At 41.2% G+C, this 23,925-nt stretch overlaps 1 protein-coding gene across 2 annotated transcripts in view; it reads left to right on the top strand.

Moving 5' to 3' along the window:
- Nucleotides 1-23,925, top strand: part of FRMPD4 (FERM and PDZ domain containing 4) — a 187,434-nt gene that overhangs the window by 149,194 nt on the left and 14,315 nt on the right. For both annotated transcript variants that reach the window (XM_061136494.1, XM_061136495.1), the window contains exons 6-11: nucleotides 1,697-1,804; nucleotides 6,610-6,741; nucleotides 11,253-11,372; nucleotides 17,983-18,119; nucleotides 20,904-21,030; nucleotides 23,434-23,523. In XM_061136494.1, the coding sequence (XP_060992477.1) occupies nucleotides 1,697-1,804; nucleotides 6,610-6,741; nucleotides 11,253-11,372; nucleotides 17,983-18,119; nucleotides 20,904-21,030; nucleotides 23,434-23,523 (714 nt within the window). The remainder of the gene's footprint in view (nucleotides 1-1,696; nucleotides 1,805-6,609; nucleotides 6,742-11,252; nucleotides 11,373-17,982; nucleotides 18,120-20,903; nucleotides 21,031-23,433; nucleotides 23,524-23,925) is intronic.

The raw sequence follows: 23,925 nt of genomic DNA, 5'->3' as shown, positions 1-23,925 counted from the left end.
GACTGGCTTCCTTTCCAGTCTCCTCTTGCTCTTCTGAGTCATTGTGTGGCCTTTCTTTTAGACATGAAGCCTCACTCACTCAGTGAATAAGGCAGCAGGAAAGTCATGTGTGAAACCCACAGGAGTAGAGAGGAGGAGAGGGGAGTCAGAGAAAGAAACAGGAAGTGAAAGGCCGAAGCGTGTTTCAGGCATACCTGGAAACTGAATTCTCATGGACCAACTGATGGACGTTAGCAAATCTGTGGCCATCTGGTCTCCATTTCCTCATCTGTAATACAAGGGACTTACGCTTTCATGATTGCTGGCTTTCCCTCCACTCCTAAGACTTCTTGACCAACCACGTGTTTGTGGAACTCACCCACCTTGGCTACTTATTCCCCATTTCATCCCTCCCTACTTCCAGTTAAAGAGAATTCAAAGAAATACATTTCTTTTGTTTACTTTTGGTTGTGTTTCAAGTGTCTCTTTTGACTTATTTTTAAGTTATCTGTTTGTTACAATGTTTTATTCTTTTAACACACTAACCTGTTCCTCATATGAAGGAGTCTTTTGGGCCTAGAAAAGAGAACAACAGTCTCAAAGGTTCTTTGCTGAATCATCTAACTTCAGAGAAAACAAAGTATAACTTTAGTTCCACCCTGATGCTCCAGGCCGGTTGCATCTCTCTGGGACTTATCACCCCCTGTTCGGAGACCTACCACCCCCTACACCCGCCCAGAAGACTTATCACCCCCTGCCCAACTACAAATGTCATCTCAACAAAAGAATACTCAAAATATCCCGCCTGAGTGACATTTCCCTTATCACTTCCACAAACCTCCCTATAAGTATGAAGCCTCCCTGTTCCCTGTCGGCGCTCAGCCTGGTCGTTAGGCTGACTGTCGCCCCTCCTTGCCTGAATAAAGGTAACCTACTTCTGTTGAGGTCGTCTTTCCTTTTCTGCCTCACCGGAACTATGCCTTACATCATATATCCCTTGAAGTTTAAGGAACATGTCACTCATTCATGTCCGACTTTTTGTGACCCCATGGACTATACAGTCCATGGTATTCTCCAGGTCAGAATACTGGAGTGAGTAGCCTTTCCCTTCTCCAGGGGATCTTCCTTACCCAGGGATCAAACCCACGTCTCCAGCATTGCAGGCAGATTCTTTACCAGCTGACCCACCAGGGAAGCCCAAGGAACATGTCTAAGTGGGTTAAAAATCATTTCATAAAGTTACTTTAAACTTGAAGCTTATTAATGTTTATGATTTGCCATCATGACTCTTGCCAACAGGCATCATGTGAAATATCATCATTTCTGGTCCTGATTCTGCTCAAGACATGTTGTTCTGCTAAAGTCTGGCCTTGTGGTCCCAAACATTGTGCTTTAATTACAAAGCAATTATTTCTGTTATTGTGCTTTCCAATGGGAGGCCTTGATTTAAATTAATTTAAAATAAAGCCTCATCTGATTGATCTTCTGATGGGAAAAGGTCTTTCAGTTGAATCAAATGAGTTATCTGTAGCTAGAGGAGAAGAATTTTGCTATAAACAACTGAACTCAGATATCACCAGAGGGATAGTTTGGTTGGCCTTAGAAAGTTTGATTTGTTTTTTTTAATGTTGTGATTACAATAAATTGCTGCTTCTACAAGGGGCAGAATCCTAATTTGACTGACGTGTGACTCTTTTTTTGTTTGTTTGTTAAATAGGAAACTGTTAAGGATAATTCACTTCTTTTTATGCCAAATGTCCTGAAAGTCTATCTGGAAAATGGGCAAACCAAATCATTTCGCTTTGACTCCAGCACCTCCATAAAGGTAAGAGGACCCACTGAACCCTGTACCTGGAGACTGCCAGGTATCACATGAAAGTCCCACTGTGAGTTTTGTGTGAGTATAGCTTCATTTAGAATTATCTGTTTATATCTGAGATTGTCTTGGTTGTTTCCAAATACTGTAGTGTGTGAATACTTAAATACAGACCCAAACAAAAAATTTAAACAAAGAAGGTTCTGCTCTGTGTTGGAAACCAATATAATATGCTATCAGTCATGAAATACTAGGACTAGTCATTTTAATGCAACTGAAAATTAATTAAAATAGTGTGACTGTCACCAAGAAACCTTGGCACCCTGCCCAAAGCCAGCATGATTTCTCAGCCATGTCAGCCACAGAGAAGATTAAGATGTTAGCTGTTAATTAAATGCCTGCTAGTTTAATGTCCAGCAAAAATAAGGGATAGAATAATGTAAAGATAACATTTACTTTGAATTGCTGTAAACAATTTCATGGAAACGATACATAAAAAGGCAGAAGTGAGTCGTGCTTTTAGGGCAGGGTGAAAAGGAGGAGTCACAGAGCAATCCTCTTATTTCAGAACCACAGGTGAGTTCTCCCTAATGGGGATTATTACAAAGCATATGGATTCTTTTCCCCCATGTTTCCTTCCTGGGGGGAAAAAGTGCATATTCACTATTTTATTGGGCAAAAGTGTGTTCAGAAATTGATTCCTCCCTAATGTTCCATCAGCCTAAATTAGGCTTTCTTCAAATGACACAATAAAAAAGATTTTATTGAGGTAAAAGTAAAAGGTACCTAGTGGTGAGCTGTATAATAATGTATCAAGAGAATATAGACTTTGTATTAAAAATGTCTATCAATAGTCAGCCTCTAATTCTCGTTTTTTTTTTTAAATTAATCAGCATAGACCTTATGAGTGGAATCATTTCTGTCAAGGCCAACTTGCCGTGCGTTCTTATTGCTATGCTACCACAAGCAGCTTGTTCTGAATTGCTTTAAATAGGTAGTGATTTAGCAGGTAATAGAGCAGACAATATTAGATTGATGATGGAGCATTTAAATCACCGTTAAATCATTGCAGATGAAATATTAACTCCCTTTGTATAAGACTGCTAATTTTAAGTGGTGATGACTGAAAAAGTCCTTTTCCTTTTTTTCCTACTCAAAATCAATTTATGGGGAGATGTGTCTCCAATTATTGATCAAGTAACTTAGAGGTCAGCAAACTTTTCCTGGAAAGGACTGCAGAGTGAATATTTTAAGCTTTGTGGGCCAGCTGCTCTCTGCTGCAACTACTTGACTCAGTTGTTGTACCATGAAAGCAGCCAGAGACAGGTAGGTTCAGAAGGACTCAAAGGACTTACAGAACACAGCCAATTGGTATACTCCCAGTTACAGTTTATTACAGCAGAATCAACAAGGGGAGAAGGTGCCCAGGGCAGCAGAGAGCTCGCAGCCATACTTCCCCAATGGAGTTGTGCCAGCAATGCTTATATCTCCCAGCACTGACCTATGACAATGCGCACGGAGTTCTGCCAACCAGGGAAGCTCGCCCAAGCCTTGATGGTCAGAATTTTTATTGGGGATTGGCCACTTAAACACAGCGGCCCACCTGTGAGGCTGACCTTAGTACCCTGCCCCTCCAGACATAAGCTGGGCACATGACTCAAGGCCCCCACCATAAATCCCATTGCTCGCATAGACTGTCCATTATAGCCCAAGACGCCCCAGTGAACAAAAACACCCCTATCAAGCAGGACCTGCCAAAAGCTTAAAGAGCCAAGAGCCAGGGGCAAAGAAGCAAACCTTTCTTTAGGCAAGACTAGTCCTTTACTACACAGATAATAGCATGTAAATAAATGGCCATGGCCACATTTGAAATGAAACGGCCAGGCTCTAGTTTGAAGACCCCTGACCTAACTCCAAAGAGGCACTCCCTCTGATATTGTGTCTTGTTCTGTGATACCAACTGGTCAGAAAAGCTCCTTGCCATTGGACCCTTTACCCATCTGAAGATATGGGTGAAGACTTGAATATAACTTGAATATAACTTAACTGAAATAAATCTAAATTTAAAAGAGAGCCCTAAAAAAAGAGAAAGAGAGAGCCCTGTTGTTAGTTCCTTCTGGCCTCTATATTATAGGAACCCACCCCAGATGAGGTTTGATTTCCCTGAGAATGGCAGATGACAGTGAGAAGATGGGGAGCAATGCAAAGAATTCACATCAAATTTAAGTTATCTTAGCTTGTGCCTAATAGCCTTGTTATCACAATAGATGCAGACTGGTAGGCATAAAATGGAAATAGCATAGGTATGAAAGGGATATGACCCTGTTTAAGAAAAATTGCCAAAATTTTTGCTTACAGATTCACAATAGAGTAATGTTATTGCTATCACATGTCCTTCCTGGTGATTCAGGAAAATGTTTTATAAAGGGTGTGTTGCCACACAGAGGCTGGTTTTGTCTTTTTCTGAGACTTGAGCAAAAATTCTGAAAGAGAATCCCTTTATGAAATTCAGTATAGTCATGGAATTTCTGTTGAATGATTTTCTTCCCCTGGTAAGTAGTTATGGGAATCTTTGTTTTAAAGGGGCCAGAAGAAATTTAAAATGATCCATAGAAAAAAATCAAAACCTCAAGAAAGATCAATTCAAAAAAAATTTTTTTTCTCTGTGGCAGGGTTTCTCTCTCTTGACATTGGTGATACTTTGGACCAGATAATTCCTTTCAGAAATACTAATAGCATCCCCAACCCCAGTGTGACTACCAAAAGTATCTCAAGAAATTGCCAAATGTTGCCTTGGGGCAAAATTTCTCTGGGTGGAAAACCACTGCTCTATGGGATTTTCAGCATCTGAGTATTAATTATCTTTGAAGAGAGATCACTTACTAGTTTTCAAGTACATGAAAATGTAATGGTTGACAACAGTTGTTTGCATTACAGTACACTTGTGCTTGTGTATAGAACACCTTTCTGACCATAAGTGTTTAATCCTATAAAGGATTGCTGACACAGCTTGTTCATTCTACCCTCCTCAGAGATTTAAAATAGAAGCTGATATATGTATACTGCTACTGTCGATGAAAATAATCATCAATAATCAGAATAGAAAACCGTTTTATTTGAGCCAAACTGAGGACTATAGACCTGAAGCCAGCTTCCCAGAATGCTTTAGGGAAAGCATGGTTTTCAGCACAGTTTTATATCTTGTCAGAGAAAAAGAACATTAAACAGGTCAGCAATACATTGTTTCAGGATTTCAAAACAAACCCAGACCAGCACATACACAACGAGTCAATCTGGCCTTGGCACCCAGGTAGGGAGTCTTATCATCAAAGAAAGACCAGCACTGGCATCCCAGGAAAGAATCCATTTCATCTTTATTTTTAACCTGGGCATTCATGACTTCTGGTCGATGGGCCCTTTTCTTTAATAATTAAAGCAGGTGCACAATGTTTAATAGGCCACAGACAGACTGTTCGAGTTAGCAAAATTCAGGTTAACTCATGCATAACTTGGCATGACTTCCCAAGACCTCATAATGTGAAAATTTCTTTTATCAACATGGTACCCTGACTGTGTGCCCATCAGTGCTGTAATCAGTGCTGTCTGTGTATGAACTCGTGTCATCCTGGTGTCTGTTCTGAGGCAGGTATCTTTATGATCCTTGGTTGACAGACAGGGACACTAAGGTAGCTCAAAGTGAAGTAACCTGCCCTAAGCTGCCAGCTGATACAGAAGAGAGACAGGGTAGAAACCCAACTGTTTGCAGAACCCGTTTCCTTACCACCACCACGTGCACTTACAGAGGGGTTGGCAAGCTTTTTCTTTTTTCTGTAAAGAGCCAGATAGGTAGCAGATATTTGGGGCTTCCCAGGCCACACAGTCTCCATTGCCACCAGTTTCAGGTCTGCCCAGGCAGAGCACGAAAGCAGCCCAGACATAAAGAGATGAGTGAGACTGGGTTCCAGCAAAACTTATTTTATAAAAACAGGTGGTGGGCTGGAAAGCCCTGGGGTAGACCACTTTCAGGGGTGGTTCAGTTGCCTCCCCATTTAGAATGAGGCTGTCTGAGCCAACTTCACTGTGCGATCTGTGGCCAGGCTCTCTAAGACCTTAGGTGATAGGTAAGATCCTCTTCCAGCCATGCACCTGACTGCCTCTCCGTGTCTGAAGTCCATAAAGAATTGGGGTGGTGGGGGAGGCCAGGAAAAGGGCAAGCAGAGAAAGAAAGCCCCGTATCTGTATCTTTCGGGGGGTCTTTGGAGCATCAAGCTTAAGAATCAAAGGTACAAAATGGAAAATTTAGCCTATTTGTACAATACTTTTTAGTCATGGTAAACTCCTTGACTATCTTGACTACTAACTCCAGAGGGTACCTGGATTGGTTTTTAATTGAAGTAGAATTGATGTATAATCTTGTGTTAGTTTCAGGAGTACAGTACTGTGATTCACTTATGTAGGGAGATATAGACATGTATATATCTATAGATATAGTACAGATATAGATATGTATAGATATATATCTATGTATATTGTTTTTCAGATTCTTTTCCCTTATAGATAAGTAGAAAATATTGAACAGAGTTCCCTGTGCTACACACTAGGTCCTTGCTGGTTATCTATTTTATATATAGTAGGGTGCATATGTTAATTGCAGTCTCTTAATTTATCCCTCCCCCCTCTCTCCTTTGATCACCACAAGTTTGTTTTCTATGTCTGTGGGTCTACTTACGTTTTGCATATAAGGTCATTTATATGTGGAATCTAAAAAGGCTACCTTGATTTTGATCACGTGTCTTCAATGTTTCCTCTGTAAGGATGTCATCTTAACCCTTCAAGAGAAGCTCTCCATCAAAGGCATCGAACATTTCTCCCTCATGCTGGAGCAGAGGACGGAAGGGGCCGGAACGAAGCTGCTTTTGCTTCATGAACAGGAGACCCTAACTCAGGTGCGTGAATGCTGCCCGTAGTCCATGCTGCCTGGCCGAGCAGAGGCCACCCAGCCCCGAGCTCCCTCATCCTTGAATCTTTTTAGTGCCTTCCCCACAGCCCGGGGCAGCCCCACTAAAGGAGGCACTGGCATTCATAATGGATTTTACACCTCAAGGTGATATTTCCCTTTTCGTCAATTTTTCATGGACTGTCAGTTGGTCTCACAAGCAGAACTGTCAGAGGCTCAGCGGTGACTCACCGGGGGCGGTGGCTGTGCAGAATTACATGTTATATGATGGCAATGACTTATTCACCTGTTCCGCTAGTTGAGCTCTAGAAACTATTAAAAGAAATGCTTTCTGAGATTATTTAAATGAAGCCCAAATCATATTTCCTTCTTTTAAGTTCAGAGTGCCTACCTCAGAGTTTTTCTGGAAACCTGAAATCCTTGACCCAGTCCTGCCCACTATAAATCTGTGACCCACCAATGTGTCCCTGGTGGCTCAGATGGTAAAACGTCTGCCTGCAATGCAGAAGACCCAGGTTCGATCCCTGGATCAGGAAGATCCCCTGGAGAAGGAAATGGCAACCCACTCCAGTACTCTTGCCTGGAAAATTCCATGGATGGAGGAGCCTGGTGGGCTATGGTCCATGGGGTCGCAAAGAGTTGGACACGACTGAGCGACTTCACTTTTCAATGTGTCCCAGCTCCTGGTCACCAAGGTGCCACCCCCATCTGTTAGCTGGGGAGCCAGGCAGGCTGCTTGGCCGCTGAATTAAGCACAGTGCTGTGACTTTCCCTGTGATTCCACACAGGTGTGGTCTTTGTTGGATGTACGAGGGATTTCACCAAATTTCTCTGATGTAGGAGAGTTCAATGAAGGGGGGACATTTTGGACAGGGGTGTGAGCAGACACCAGGAGAGGCAGGCAGTCAAGTCACCCCCACATGGATGGAGTAGCAAAAAGTGTCATCACGCTTGGTTGTGTTTTGGTTGTCGCACAATTAAAAGCCATACACCGGGACCTGGAGATATCCTCAACTCTCTCAATTTAGTAAAACTTAATGTGGTGACTTTCTTACAAAGTCAGTATTTGTGTTCATTTATATTCCTCTCTCTAAACTTGACCTGTTGATATTTTAAATCTCATCTAATTGTTTATTATTATTTGTTGTTATACCAAAACACGCTTGGAACCAGATGACTTCTTTATTCATTATAGGGGAATGGCATCTGTCATTATAGGGGAACGACCCCTGATATATTCATCATTATAAGGGAATGATCCCTGATATATTTGTCGTTATTGGGTAATGACCCTTGATATATTTGCCATATAGGGGAACGACCCCTGATATACAGAATCCCACATGTGAAAGGCCAGTGTTTGGCTGAGTTCCCCCATAAGCCAACCTTTAGACAAGGATTTGGACTCCAGTGGTTTATTTGGGAGGTGACACTGGGAGATACTGGGAGAGGAATAGGAGGGGAAATGGGATAAGGGGGTGCCACTAAAGAGTGTTTTCGAGCCAGTTTCCACTGTGGACAGCTAGAGCTCAGTCCCACTGGGGACACTGGGAACCAGTAGAGAGCACGCCTCAGAGGTATCTCACTCACACGGAAAGGGGACTGGGATTTTGTCTGCTAACATCCTATCCATAATTGGGGGTAGGCTTCTCCCAAGGACAGCTACTCCCTGGCTGTGCTGGTTTGCCCTGGACTGGCAGATAGTCACAGGTGTTTGCAGTACCAGCCTTCACCTTGGAGCAGTAAATGCCAAGGGGATGTGGACGGACAGCTAGTTACTATGAGTCTAATGGAAACCTCCCACAACTTTTTGATATTTCTATTTCTGCCTTCCCCCAGAACTTCCATCTACCACCTAGAGATTCTTTCAAAAATCTCTTCTGATGCTAGGTAATCATAACTTCTCATTCCAGGTTGATTTCCAATTTTTAAATTCCTCTTAAAACATTAGAAGGAAACAAAAACCCTCTAACAAGGATTCGTCCCTTATCTTTCTAAAAGAGGCTTTGTTTTGTCTTTGATCAGAACTAATAACAAAGTGCTGAAAAAATTGATAGTGTAAATATCCTGAAATAAATTGGCTATATTCCTTTGAATTCAATACATATGAAAACTTGAACCGTAAAATATTTATAGGCATGCTAGAAAGGGGGAGTAAGTATAAGAAATATGTCCAATAACAAAAATTGTTTCGAAACATTTACCTGTGATGAAAACCCCCAAGGAACTGCTAAGCAACTCTACCTGAATTTTTAGCAGTTTGACACTAAACCTCTATCTCGAAAATAATATTGTTATTTACATACTACCTAAAATTTCCAAGAATTTGGGTTTTTTGCTTGTTTTAGAGACTGTACCTCTTATGGACTGCCATTTTTAATGAGTCTAAAGCATCCTTTTGCATCCCATTCATTTCCCAAAATGAGTGTAACCTACTACTGCTAGAAATAGACTCAATGTGGCTTATGGAAAATTCAGGACAGATTGTGAAAAGTGAGACTGTTAGTCACTTAGTCGTGTCCGACTCTTTGCGACCCCAGGGACAGTAGTTTGCCAGGCTCGTCTGTCCAGTGGATGCTCCAGGCAAGAATACTGGAGTGGGTTGCCATTTCCTTCTCTAGGGGATCTTCGCGACCCAGGGCTCGAACCCCGGTCTCCGCCACTAATTAAAGGAGCCAGAGATACAATGACCCCTGACTTTCAGAGATGATCAGAGCTGATCTTCAGGCAAAACACCCTGTGACGTCACTATTACATGCAACAGCAGTCCTGCCAGCGCCCAGCTCTCTTAGGGTCCCACATATCCTCCTCCCTGGTTTGCTTTCTGATCAGCCAGTGATGACCAGCCTGGACCTTGTGGGCTCCTGAGTTCACTCAGTTTTGTAATCCTGCCCACAGCTGGAAAGCTCTTTCAGTGTTACTGGTTCTCGGGATGCCCAGTGTATCTTTACGTGTGGGATGTGTTTTCCCTTTGAAATTCTTCTATATAGCAGAGTCAGCGATGTAAATTCTCAGAGTGTGTGTGTGTGTGTACGCATAGAAGCCTGGGACTCAATGAAGCTGTTATTAATGCTATTTTTCTTTTGAACATGTTTTTCTTTCTTTCTTTTTTTTTTTTTTTTTGGCTTCACCGCACAGCTTGCAGGATCTCAATTCCCTAACAAGGATTGAACTCACGCCACGGCAGTGAAAGCCAGGGAACTCCCTATTTTGAACTTTTTTTTATTTACTTTTTGTCCGCTCTGCACAGTGTGCCCCACCTTAGTTCCTCTAAGGGAATTGAACTTTTAAATAGCAGTTCACAAACATTTATTTTTTTTTACCAGAATTTTCTACTGCAGAAAAGTAGTTACAAGTACATGAAAGTGCATGCAAGTGCATCAGAACGTACACCCAGGTGCACAAAACTATAAGTCGAACAACTGTGTGCGTTCCTGCTGCATGCTTTTAGTTTCACTGCACTGATCTCCTCTTTAAGGGAAGTTCAATTTACCTTCTGTTTTTAAATATTTTTTTGTTTTTATTTTATTTTTTACCTGTTTTCTTGAAGTCCCATGTCTTTCATCCATTCAGCTGTATATGAACCACCTACTGTCCATTGACTGGTTCCCTTCTGTTACAGAAAGAATTAAGAAACTAAGACCTAGGAGTTGTCACACAGTGTGCTGGGGGAAAGGAAAGCAACTCAACAGGATCCATGGTCCTTAACCCTGAAGGACCTATGGTATATCTTCAGCCCCTTAGAACAATCTGAACAAATCATCATAGTAGAAATTGGGGTAGTTTGGGAAACTTGTGAACTCCAGATTTAGTGAATGGGCCAGAACGATTGTCCCCCAGCGTCTCAGTTGGATGTCATGCAGGTTGTCACTGTGACGTTTGCATTCCTACTGTCATCCTAGAGTCAAGGGAGAAACCCATAGCAGTGGTAAGGAGTAAAAATCAGTAGTGGACAGTCTCTGTGCTTTTCCCCCCGGGGCTCCTTTTGCGCCCTGCCCCCAGCCTCCCTTGAGTGTGTGACTGTCACTTACAACAGCCAGCATCTTCAGAGGACTGCCCTCACAGAGCTGGCACCCATCCTGTCCAGAGCTGGAAATTCATATCCCCCTGGGAGAGGCCAAAACCAGTGACTTCTCTGTGCACCCAGGGGATCCATGGGGTAAGTGTCCCACCAGAATCTCCCCTGGGACATGCCACAGCCACCTCTGCTGGGCTGACCTGAGCTGGTTCCTCTGCTGTCTGACGTCCTTCCCCTCCTCCCTCACTGGCCTCTCCTGGGAACAGTTCCTTTTTGCAGTCCCTCATTTCAGGGACTGCTTTGGGGGAACGTGACCTAAGTCATAGGTGTGTGCAGTTTTCCGGGAATGAGTATGGATGATATATACTAAAATAACCTCAGCCACTTCCTTCTTCAGTGTCCAGAGAAAGCTGCCTTTGCTTCTGACCCACAGACCCTTCTGCCAGCACTGAAGGATTCTTGTCATTGGTCTGTTCTTCTAGGTGACCCAGAGGCCCAGCTCCCATAAGATGAGATGTCTTTTCCGAATCAGCTTTGTCCCAAAGGATCCAATTGACCTTTTAAGGCGAGATCCAGTTGCTTTTGAGTATCTGTACGTTCAGGTACGTGGTAACTGGGGCATGTTTCATACTAACATTGTGGGATGAATAAACTGTCCTCCCTGAATTCTTTCATTTGGGATCTTCTTTCTCTTTGTCCCTCACTCCCCCCAAGCTTAATGTATTATAAAAGGATTCCATGGTGCTTAGTTGATTTACAATATCATGTTTCAGGTATACAGCACAATGATTCAGTTATTTATATATATGTGTGTACATATATATATATATATACTTTTTCAGATTCTCTTGCCTTATAGGTTATTATAAAATATTGAGTAAAGTTCCATGGTGCTTTTAAAATTTTCACTTGATTTTGATTTCATCCTTGTGAAAAAGTGGCAAGAGTAGTAGATGAACTCTTTCATATCCGTCACCTAGATTCACCAGTTATTCCCATGATACCACATTTACTCTATCTTCAGTGTGTGCATACATTCTCCTTGCCCCCCACCACACACAATATTTTTTTTAAACCATGTGAATGTCAGTTACTAAAACCATACTCATTTACCCTAAAATATGTCAGTATATTTTGTAGTAACAAGGACATTTTCCAATATAATCATTACACAATTAACCAAATAAGCAAACGTAACACTGATACATTTCCATTATGTGATCTACAGTTTATATCCAAAGTTTGTGCATTGTCCTAAAGCTGTCCTCTATATCAATTTTTTTCTAGAATAGGATCCACTCCAGGATCTCATTTTGTATTTAGTTGGCATGTCACTTTAGTCTCCTTCAATCTGGAGCATGCCTCACCTCAGCCTTTCTTTAGTTTTCACAACCTTGACAGTTTTGCAGAGTGCAGATCAGTTATTTTGTAGAAATCCCTCCATTTTGGTTTCTCTGATGTTTTCTCCTGATTAGATGGGGCTCCACACTAGGGGCAGAAAAGCAACACAAGTGACCCCATGCCCTCTGTAGTGCATTGTATCAGGAAGCACATGGTATCATTCTGTCCCCTTTGTAGTAAGGTTCACACTCTTTTTTTTTTTCTAGAAATTTTTACACATTGACTCTTGTCAACATAAATATTAAGTGATGTTTTCCAGAAATTACCACTTTCGCTTTTCTAGTTAATGAGTAATTTGCAGAAAGTCACTTTGCAACTCCCTTTTTATCATTTCACCTGTTCATTTTAGTATTCATTGATGATGCTTGCCCAAATAATAATATTATTATTGTTGTAATGGTTGAAAATGATTTGCCTAATTCCATTATCTCTTCTTCAGTTATTCATTGGCGTTCTCCTGTAAGAATTCCCTTCTCCTTTATTTACATATTTTGCTCATTCATTTATTTGGTGCTTAGATTGTTCTGAAACATCATGATATTCACTGTAGTAGAATTACTAAGTTCAAGGCAGTAAAACTTTAAGAAGATATTATGTTTTGCAGTCTCTGTCTGATTCTGGGATATAATTTTTAAAAAATAAGGCTTCCAGAAATGAGAATCTTTGCTGGTTTGTCCCAAAGGGAATTGATCCACTTGATATTTAGGCAGTATTCCTATATTTCTCTATAACCGCTTCCCATTACTCTTAAATTTCCAGTATAATCACATTAAACAGTAAGAACCCACTTACCTAATACTTAAGCATCTACATTAGAATTACTCAAAGAGGTTGTAAACCTTTATGTAACCTTCCTCCACAGAAAAAGCAGGCCAAAAAAAAATGCTGCTGTCTTTGGCTAGGGGATATATGTTAAGTCAAAGGTTGTTGGAGCCCTAAGTAAGAAATAAAAAGAAAAAAAAAAAGAGAAAAAGCAAAGAATGTAGGAAAAAGAAAAGAAATATTCATTTACTCTGGGTAGTTGATAAACTGGTATTTGTTTTAGTATTTTCAGTATTTTCTTGTACACTTCAAAGCTTTTGTGATCTTTAAAAAGTTGGGTGTGAAAAGAAAATAGAAGTTGGCAGAGAGATGTAGAAAAGATAAATGTCAGAGGTTAGGAATAGTGACATAAATTAAGTGGTCAATAAGCCCTGGAGAGCAGAAATTAAGTGGGAGGAGAAAAGCAGAACATACTGGAACATTTCAACTGACGAGGGCACTCAGGCAAAGGCCTGTTAAATGTTTCCCACCTCTTTGGAGGAGACTGTGGTATTAAGAGCTTGGTAGGATGTTTACTATTTATGTAGATAATCCGCAATCATCAGGAAAAGGTAATCCTACTCCATATAGAGAGATGTCTGGTGTACTTCACTCCATTTTCTACCCAGAACAATGAGCCGCCATGCGTTCGGCTTCCTTAAATGTTAAACTTTGGTTCAACCCCTCAACAATATTCCCTCTTCCCCAAAGGCCAGGTAACCCAGACCTGACTGCACGGGACAGCCTGATTCTCAGCTGACCTGTTACTGCATCTTCCCCATATTCCTGCTGAGAACTGACCCAGGGCTCTGCCACTGCAACTCATATCGCATATACTATGTTTTAAGCTTGTTAGTTGCAAATACGTAGTTACAGGTGCCTATCAGTGCATGGCTGTAGAAGGTGATATGCATTCAGTTGTCATTCTCTATAATTATATACTCATCCCATTAGCAAGACGATGCTTTAAAACCATTTACTCGGCTTCTGATTTAAACATCACAAATTTATTGCATTTCTAAAAGAAGAACACAGTTGTGTTTGTCTTGGGGAGGGGAGGCCTTTTAAGTACCCCGGGAGTACTGCTAAGCATGGTTCTATTTAAGTCTGTTTGCTCAACTCTAATGCAGTTCATGGAGATCTTTCTTATTCCAAAGATACATCCTTTATACCTGTGGAACTGTCCTGAGAACAGGAAAACCTGCTGGGACTCTTGCCCTGGGACTAGCTGAAGACTGAAGATATTTCTGCTTTCTTACCTTGAGTGTTGTTTGGCTGGTGGATTAGCTACTCCTTCAAGGAGTAGCCAGTGATGGGTGGCGGGATGGGGGCGGGGACCATGTTATGGTGGGTGATAAAGACCAAAATTAATCTATCATCATCTCATTTATCCTTCACTGAGAATAGGAAATGAAAATATCTTGGACTCAGACCGCTGTTTCAAAATGCCTTGTATCATAGAACATGCAGTTTGTCTAAGATTACGTATGTTTCTAGCATGAGTCCTCGGACCTGTGAATGGTTCTATGTGCCAAGTGTTGATTTTAAGTACTAAAAAGATGCAATAAAATTAGCCTAGAGAACAAAAGAGGAAACAGAAACAGTGTCTATCACATTACCCAGCCAAAAGTCAATTCAACTTAGTGAGCTCTTACTGAGGGCAGTGGCCATTGATGAGGTGAGCCATGACAATGACCACAGAGGTTTCGATAGTGATAATATGTAGAAATGTCTTAACCATTAGTGGACCATGAAGTATTTTACAGATTTTAGCATATCTAATAACACTAAGCCCTAATAATCCAGACTCTTCGAATTCATAATTATAACAAGCTCTGCTGACATTTTACTGTCCACCGTCTAGTTTTTAAAAAGATGGTACACCAATTGGTAAACAGGATAATCAGGCCACAAAATGTGTTCAAACACCTTAGCAGTATCTTTTTCTTTTTTTTCAGTATCTCATATGTTCATTATAAACGAATTTTTGTAGGTCTAAAGTGGAGTCTGTTGAGATCTCTGTTAAGCAAATCAGCGACTGCCATTTGCATGTGTAACTATTTTAAATAATATACTTGAGAGTAATAAATGCATAATTTGTACCAAAAATATGTATAAGTCATATGTCACAGTAGTTCTCTGGGATCAGTTTGAACTAATTATATAATGTAATTAGTGACTAATCACCTAGACAAAAAAATTCACCCAGAAGTCTGGTTAAATACAGGGTATAACAGGAGTGGGAAGCAACAACCTCAGTCACAATTCTGAGAAGTGATAGTGATGACTCACTTTTATAAAGCACAGTCCGTATTATAAAACATCCTCACAGGTATACTAGCAACCTTGAGAGTTAGCAGTCGTTAGCTTAAGTTTTTTTTTTTTTTTCAGATAAGAAAACTGAGACTCAAGAGAGATGGGATACCGGGTCCAAAGTCATTTGATTAGTAGTTGACAGAGCCTAGGATCCCACTTGGAGCTTTTGTCTCTAAAATCTATGCTAAAATACTGTTTCACATCTGTCGTGCAAGTCCTTTTAGCAGTCCTAAAATAAAGTAATTTATAAAAAAAAACTGGTTCTTTGAATGCCTTTTATGGCCTGGCACCCTATCTCTCAAAATGACCCTAACTGGACCCTCAAATGTATGGTGCCCCATTGTGGACAGCCCTGAGCTCTTGGAAGTAACTGGTAAATCTAACGCCACAAAAACAAAATGGCAGCTTGGAATTGCTCCCAGAGGCTGTCTTCCTTCAGAGCCACCCTGTCTCCTGCCTCTAATCACACCCATTTCCAACCAGAGTCCAGTCCAGTCCAGATAGACATAGATTTTTAAGGAGAAGTGGAGAAGGAAAAGCATATGAAGAATGGAGGGGAGGGAATGTGGCTTCACTCTTGGGGGTGAGGGTGGGTTGAGAGGCAGACAGCCAGAGCAGGTGGGCAGCGCATACCTCCATAGTGCCAGAGCGGCATGGGGAGGTATCCGAAGGGCAGATACTGTGTGCAGAAACCATCAGTTCAGTTCAGTCACTCAGTCATGTCTAACTCTTTGCAACCCCATGGACTGCAGGATGCCAGGCCTCCCTGTCCATCACCAACTCCCAGAGTTTGCTCAAACTCATGTCCATCGAGTCAGTGATGCCATCCAACCATCTCATCCTCTGTTGTCCCCTTCTCCTCCTGCCTTCAATCTTTCCCAGCATCAGGGTCTTTTCCAATGAGTCGGTTCTTCACATCAGGTGGCCAAAGTATTGGAGTTTCAGCCTCAGTATCAGTCCTTCTGATGAATATTCAGGACTGATTTCCTTTAGGAATGACAAGTTGGATCTCCTTGCAGTCCAAGGGACTCTCAAGAGTCTTCTCCAACACCACAGTTCAATTCTTTGGCGCTCAACTTTCTTTGTAGTCCAACTCTCACATCCATACATGACTACTGGGAAAACCATAGCTTTGACTAGATGGACCTTTGCGAGGGTACATGTTCCTGTTCAGTCAAATCAATGCATGAAGTGGTCATAAGTGTACTTATCTCAGAAAGGAGCCAAGCAAGTCCTGATACAGTTTTCTGTTTGAAATCTTTTGGGAGGCAAGGCAAAGAATAAAAGAAGGGAGAAAGAGGCTACCTGTATTTTCTAGCCCAAGAGTTTAGTTTCCCATAACAAAGATAAGTAAACACACATGCTTAATATGCTTACATGGGACCATGTTTCTCATCACCATTCGGCTCAGTGTTTGATCCATGAGGATCTGAGAATGGCACCCTCAAACCCTGTGGTCCTGGAGGACTTGGCATGTTACAGCACCCTCTCTGCACCTCTTCAATCTGTTGCTCACCCCAAACCCTGTGAGGTAGGCGTTGTCCTTTAACACGTGAACAAAGTAAAGCCAAGAGACTCCCTCAAAGTCACAGTGAGGGCAGTGCCCACTGGAACGGACTGGCAATTTCCAGAGCCACCCTCCACTGAGTGCACCAAGGCACGTTGACAAAGCATGCATCTCACCTCATCCTCACCCCCCTCCCTACTCTGGCCACGGTGTTAGTATGAATTCCCATTGTACAGATGAGTAAACTGAGGCTGCAAGAGGAACGTTAACTGCTTGAAGGTTATACACAGAGGTAGCCATTAGTGAAGCCAGGACTCCAAGCAGGTGTAGGTTCAGAGCAGCTGCTCTCCATTGCCTTCTAATTCTGCCTCCCTGGCACCTCTGGATGCTAGGAAGAGGGTGATGTTGATGATGACAGCTCTTAACATGTGTGAGAGCTTCCAATATAGCAGATGGAGTTCTAAGGGCTTTACCTTGTTAGCTTATTTAATCCTTGTCTCAATTCAGTGAGTGGGGAGTATTATCCCCAACTCACAGAAGAGGAAACTGAGGTACAGAACAACTAAGGGGCTTGCCCAAGGTCACACGGTGAAAGTGGAGAAAGAGGATTGGGACCGAGGATTCCAATCCCGATAGCCTAGCTCCAGAAGCCACATCATGCTACCAGGGTTTCACGTTTTCAGTCATGACACCTGTGTTTGGGAATTCCATTCCTAAATTCCTCATTATTTTTACAAAAAGCTAAATATTTACTTAGCAGCTCGCTCGTGATGAATGTTCAATGTTTGTGTGGTCTGTGTGTGTAGACTTAAATACTGACTCGATTCCAAGCAGCAGTGGAAATGTTTCCACATTTAGCCCCTTGCCTTGGGCTTCCCTCGTGGCTCAGATGGTGAAGAATCTGCCTGCAATTCAGGAGACCCAGGTTCAATCCCTGGGTCGGATAGATCCCCTGGAGAAGGAATGGCAACCCCCTCCACTATTGTTGCCTGGAGAATTCCATGGACAGAGGAGCCTGATGGACTACAGTCCGTGGGGTCGCAAAGAGTTGGACACAACTGAACAACTAACACTGTCACTTCACTTTCACGTGGAAGTGAAGGTGGGACACAGAAGAAATGCGTGTCACTCTAAGGTGACATGATGCATCCTTTGACAAGCTGCGCCCTCTGCTGGTGTCTTTTCAGAGTTGTAACGATGTCGTTCAGGAGAGGTTTGGGCCGGAGCTGAAATATGACATAGCCCTGAGGCTGGCAGCGCTGCAAATGTACATCGCAACTGTGACCACCAAGCAAACGCAGAAAATCTCCCTCAAGTACATCGAGTAAGTGCTGACTCTCCGAACCATTTTGGAGACAAAGATGCTGTCTCCTTAATGCCCAAGGGTATTTTTGATGTGTATGTCTGTTTCCAAAATTGATCTTGTTTGTGGCAGAGCATCTGTTAACCAGAGGGAAAATATATGAATGTTCTGTTCATTTTCGGTGGAAGAGACCATTTCTTCTGTAATCCACCTTCAGAAATTATGGTTAAATTGAAAGTCACATTGCAAATGAAGCGTACATTTTAAAATTCCTAAATGAACTTGGCTCTAAGCCAAGCTCTGGTCTCAGCACTTTTCAGACATTAAGCTGTTTGATTCCCACAACCTCCCTATGAAATCAGTAGAACTGTCACTCCATTTTACAGATGAGCAAGCTGAGAATAGTTAAGTAACTTATCCAAATCACACTGACTATTAACTAGGGAGGGTAGGATTTGAACCAAGGAGTGGGACTACGCATTGCACTGTCGTTTGTGTGATCATTTGAAGACCTGTGTTTCGAAGATGGTGTGCATAACCTGAGATTACCTTCGGATTATCAAAATGCCGTATTTTTTTGAGTCATAATCAGGTAAGTTGATATTGGTAATAAAGAACTGTGACACCATGGGAAAGGATGCCATACAAACTTTGCTTCATGAATCAAAAGTTTGGAACATAAATGCCTTTTCTTGCTGAATATGGCATTTACAACAGCATACTACCTCTTTAGCTGGAAAAGATCCCACCTTCTTAGAAAAAAGCAGTTTATGTTGCCCTCAGTTGACAAGATTATATTAGTCATCCTTTAAAAGCGAACCCTCTGATACTTCCGGTTGGCGGGTGATCCAGTTGCCTAAAGCAGCCACCATTTTCTTAATCCTGGCAGCTCTAATGCTAAGAAAAAGAAATAGTCAATAGTCGTGTTTCAAAGTTTATGGTGGGGCTGAAGCCTCATCTTCATGTAACACTGAAAGCCTTACTGTCTGCTCCACCTCCAAGTGGCATATGGCTGATTGAAACCCTCCATCCCAAAAAGGTTTCCCATGGGCTGGCTCCCCAGGTTCCACAGTGGCAGGTTGACCCTCCCACATAGCAAAATGGCTTCTTCTCAGCAGACTTGAGAGCCTTTTTGGGGGAAGATGAGAGCTTCCAGCTTGTGGACTCCCAATGCCCTGATCTTGCCATCCTCAGTTGTCCTGTCACTGCCTAGGGACAGATCCTTGTGTGCAGCTTGAGGACCATAGGTCTTCCTATCTCAGTCCACTTATTTTTGCAGACAGTTTGTTTCTTTCTCTCTTGGTTTCTCTGGAACCCAAGAGAGATTCAGCTCACAAAGAGGTCTCACACCCAAGTGGATCCCTTCACACCCTCACCCAATCCCCTTTCTGAGGTTTTTGGGGACAGATGAAATTGGATCCCATTTGAAAAGGTGGCCTGCACAACTTGAGATGATTTTCAGACAACCAAAATGCATCTCTGTTCCTACTCTCTGTACCCACATTTTACCAGGTTGGACATGGTACAGTGAACAACTTCCAGAGATACCTAGCTTGCCTAAGAATCTTCAGAGCCTGTGATGATTAATTAATGTTCTCATTAATTAACTCGTTCACACAACAAATGTTCACTGAGCATTTTATATCATATTTCTATTAGGAGAATAGGAAATAGTATTAAGTTTAAATTATTATCTTAACCTTTGAAGAATTTGTGATCTGATTATAAAGACAAAACATAGAATGAAAAATAATGATGTAAAATAATGATATAAGTAGAATTACAAGGTAGCCCATAAGAAGTGCCAAATGATGGGCGAAAATAAGTACAAGTTGAGGAGGAGGAGGAAGCAAGTGGTGATCATGAGAAACACCATCTTAACTAGGGAAAAGTGCGTGAATGGCTAAGTGGAGGGAGGCTGACTTCCTACTCTTCTTTAGAGAGAATCTGGAGCAGGAGAAATAACCAGAACCTTCTCAAAAGTCTTCATAGAATTTAGAAGATACTTGTTGGGCACATGACCAATCAGGATAAATTTCCTAGAATTCAAAACGTGAAACCGTCTTAGGATAGGGTTCTAGTCATTGTTGGAGAAATAGATTTTTGGCAAGAATATACTAACCCAGTCCCATTGTTTGTTTTTTCCTAGCATAGCCACACCTGTGAGAGATGGTTATATCTCCCTTTCAGTACCAAACACACTTAAGGGTCCTGAACCCTACCCTGACTCCATACCGACAACCCGCTCCCCACCTCAGCAAGAACTATTGATGGAAGGAGTTAGATAGACATTATCTGGGTGGGAGAAAAGAGAATTGTGTGTTTCTAAAGAAATCACCATTGGTGAGGGAGATGGGGAGGAAAGAATGGTTTGGGACCAGGAAGGAGGTATACTCATCCTTCTAAGAGAATAAAGACGACCGTGGGCAGACAGGGGGAGGTGACAATGAGAATAAACAAAGGGATGGAGAAAAGTTGCTGGAAGTACAAACTCAGACATGTGAATGAGTTTTAAGAGACTCAGAGGTGGGATGGATAAAGTGTCTCTTCAATTTCCATTGATCCCAAATGCTCCTCTCTGGACAGTGAGGAATATATTTCTTTTAAAATGCCAACATATGGATAAATGATCAAACAGTATGTTTCCTGGGTGTAAATTAAAGGTTGCTTCCCTAATTGGGGACTTGTCTCCATTCTCTGCCTTACTAAGAATTCGCTTGTTCCAACAAACATCAGAGCGCCATTTTGTCTTAGATAACTAATCATCACGAGAATGTGAAATTAAAGATCTGCTCTTTATTGCAGAAAAGAATGGGGATTAGAGACTTTTCTTCCCTCTGCTGTGCTGCAAAGCATGAAAGAGAAGAACATAAAGAAAGCACTTTCACACCTTGTCAAAGCAAATCAAAACTTGGTACCACCCGGTAAAAAGGTATCACATTTGCATCTTAATAGAAAAAAGAGAGAGGCTTGCATGCATTTTTTAAAATGTTTAAAATTAGCCCATGAATAAAATACTTAGCACCAGATTTTCAGAAGCTGTAACACTATATAACCTTCTCTTACTTTAACTATTCACATGTTTCTAAGACTAATGAAAAATAAGTATCCTTATGGAGACCTCTTTATTCCTTGCACACTATAGACTCCTTATTGTATAGAGTATGTGCACGTTCACATGTGCATGAAGGAGAACCTTGCAAAGCCTCTAAGACCTTGGGATTAGAGGACAGAATTGCCTAATAATTTCATATTTTCATTGTAGTTTTGCTTACCACTCAGACCAGCTTAAGTTCACAGCAGTCAGTAAGGGTCCCTGCAGACTTGATGCCACGTTAATTAAACCGAAGTTTCTCTCCCTTGGCTCTCTTGACATTTGGGATCAGATCATTTTTGACTGGGGAGAAGGGCTGTCCTGCGCATTGTGTGATATTTAGCATCATCTCTTGTCTCTACCCATGAGATGTCAGCACCCATCCCCTCAATCATGACAAACAAAAATGTCTCCAGATTTTGCCCAAATCACCCCAATTGACAACCACTGAACTGAATTGTACTTTTAGAAAGAAGATAAGTTCAGTTCTGTCACTCACCATCATTAGCGTTAAAATCTTTTTTTCTTTCTTTTAATCTAGTAGAAGAAACAGAAAGGACATTTAAAAATATACTGTTGGTCAGAATAGAGAGTTATGTTTATTGATAATAAAAAGCAAAAGGTTTTAGAAACTAGAGAGAGAAGGAGCCTTATGTAAACTGTAAAACTGAAGGCAGCCTGCCAACCCAAGAACACTTTCTCAATGATCTTGGCCATAGATATATGTGTGACTCTAGTACAAATTATTTATGTGGGTAGTTCCTTGATCTTAGTATCTGGTTTTAAGTCCTTTTTATTGGCTAACAATACTTATTTCTGCTCCCTCATCACCCTAATGACTATTTTTAAACATGTAATCAAGTACGATATACTACCAGTCACCTTTGACTTACTTCTCAGTTTCTGTAAGCATTCAGCCTATGGAAATAAAGCAGGATGTCATGGGTCAAGATGTTCTAAATGTCAGTTCTGATTTGCCCAAAGCTACTTTTCTTTTAATTGACTTGGTGTGATTTGTTTCCCCCCCAAGCCTGGCCCACTGGTTTTGTAATAATTTGGATAACGGCTCTAAGATCGGTCTATCACTGTCCTTCTATAAAGGTCATTTTTTCTAGTTAAGAGTGAGTGGTTTGCTTTCGCCTCAATTTGCAAAGTGCTTTGGACTTTTGAAAGAAGTAGGCTGGATGATTGGTCCTAAATTACAATTATATGAAGGATAGTGCATTGAGGTACAGTTAACAAATGAGTTGGCAAGTTATCTGCAGTTGAAAACAGAATTTTACAACCCTTGCCACTTGATATTCTGCACCTTGTTGGAAAATTTCACCCCTAACAAACTTCTGGAATATTTGTTATGAAATGTGGACTTTTTTCTTTCTTTCTTTTTTTTAAATTTAAAAAAGATTTATTGAAATATAGTTAATTTAAAATGTTTCAAGTATGCAGCAAAGTGATTCACTTATATGTATATGTGTGTGTATATATATTATATATTTGTTTTCAGATTCTTTTCCATTATGGATTATTATAAAGATATTAAATATAGTTCCCTATTCTCCACAGTAGGACCATGTTGTTTATCTATTTTATATTTATATAGTAGTTTTATATCATATTTTACATTGAAATGTGGACTTTTTTCAATCAAGTAGTTTTTTAGGATATGGGAATCTACATTTTTAAGTCTTCTTAAGGATCAATTTTACTGGATAAAATTTCATTTGTCAATCATTTATGAAACTCACTAGATTCTTGGAATTACATTGCTAGAGACTTAGATAGGAATTTCAAATATTTCCACAATGATTGATGCTCAGAAAGCTCATTTTCCCTAAAAACTTACAAAGACTGGAAGAAACAAGATGGGATGGTAGAGCCTGTTTAAAAGGCTTTCTATGGATTGAAGGTATGTATTCAAAAGAGCTCCCACAAACTGCACACCCCATTTCAGTGAAGAATTTTATTATCTTGTTCTGACTTGTTGAATGCCCTGGCCCAGCATATCTATACTCCACCACCCCCCCCACCCCTCCCACCAATAAAATAAAAAAATTTTAAACTAGATGTCCTGCTACAGCCCTTAATCAGCTTACTTTCATTCCTCATGAAGAGCCCTTGTCACAGCCCATCTGTTGGCAGTGGAAGCATCCTTCTCGTTTGCCTTTGTTTTCGGCTAGTCTCCAGCAGAAACAAAATCACACCTGATGGAGTGAACACCTGAGATTTCTTTTCTCTCCTCAGCTCTCCGCACTGCAAGCCAAGGTCCATTATCTCAAGTTCCTCAGTGACCTCCGACTGTATGGGGGCCGTGTGTTCAAGGCAACATTAGTGGTAATTTCTTTTTCTTGCTTTTTTGTGGAAGTCACAGAGGCCTTCAAAATGTCACTGCCTAGGCTGTCTTGAATGAGCAGCCTTTGATGACAAAAGCAAATCAGCTGTGAATCTTTTCCAGCCCTCATTTCTAATTGACTGCACCCTAGTCTGAAAATATCAGAAGAAATGTTAAACTAGATAACACCACTGCAGAATGCCCCAGAAAAGGAAATATGAAGAGCCGAGAGAATTGGTGCACTCTCACAATGGCCTCCTTTTAAATCATTGGACCAGAATGATTTGAAAAAGAGAAAAAAATATCCTCATTTCTGATAGCCTCTCATGATAATGAATATGCATGCTTTGATAACATTTACTTCCTACATTATTCATAATTTATCAGAGCCTTGCTGTAATCAT

This window comes from Dama dama, chromosome X, assembly GCF_033118175.1.
Source record: "Dama dama isolate Ldn47 chromosome X, ASM3311817v1, whole genome shotgun sequence".
NCBI lineage: Eukaryota > Metazoa > Chordata > Mammalia > Artiodactyla > Cervidae > Dama > Dama dama.
The sequence above is the reverse complement of the archived record's forward strand: the minus strand, read 5'-3'. Positions and strand labels throughout refer to the sequence as shown.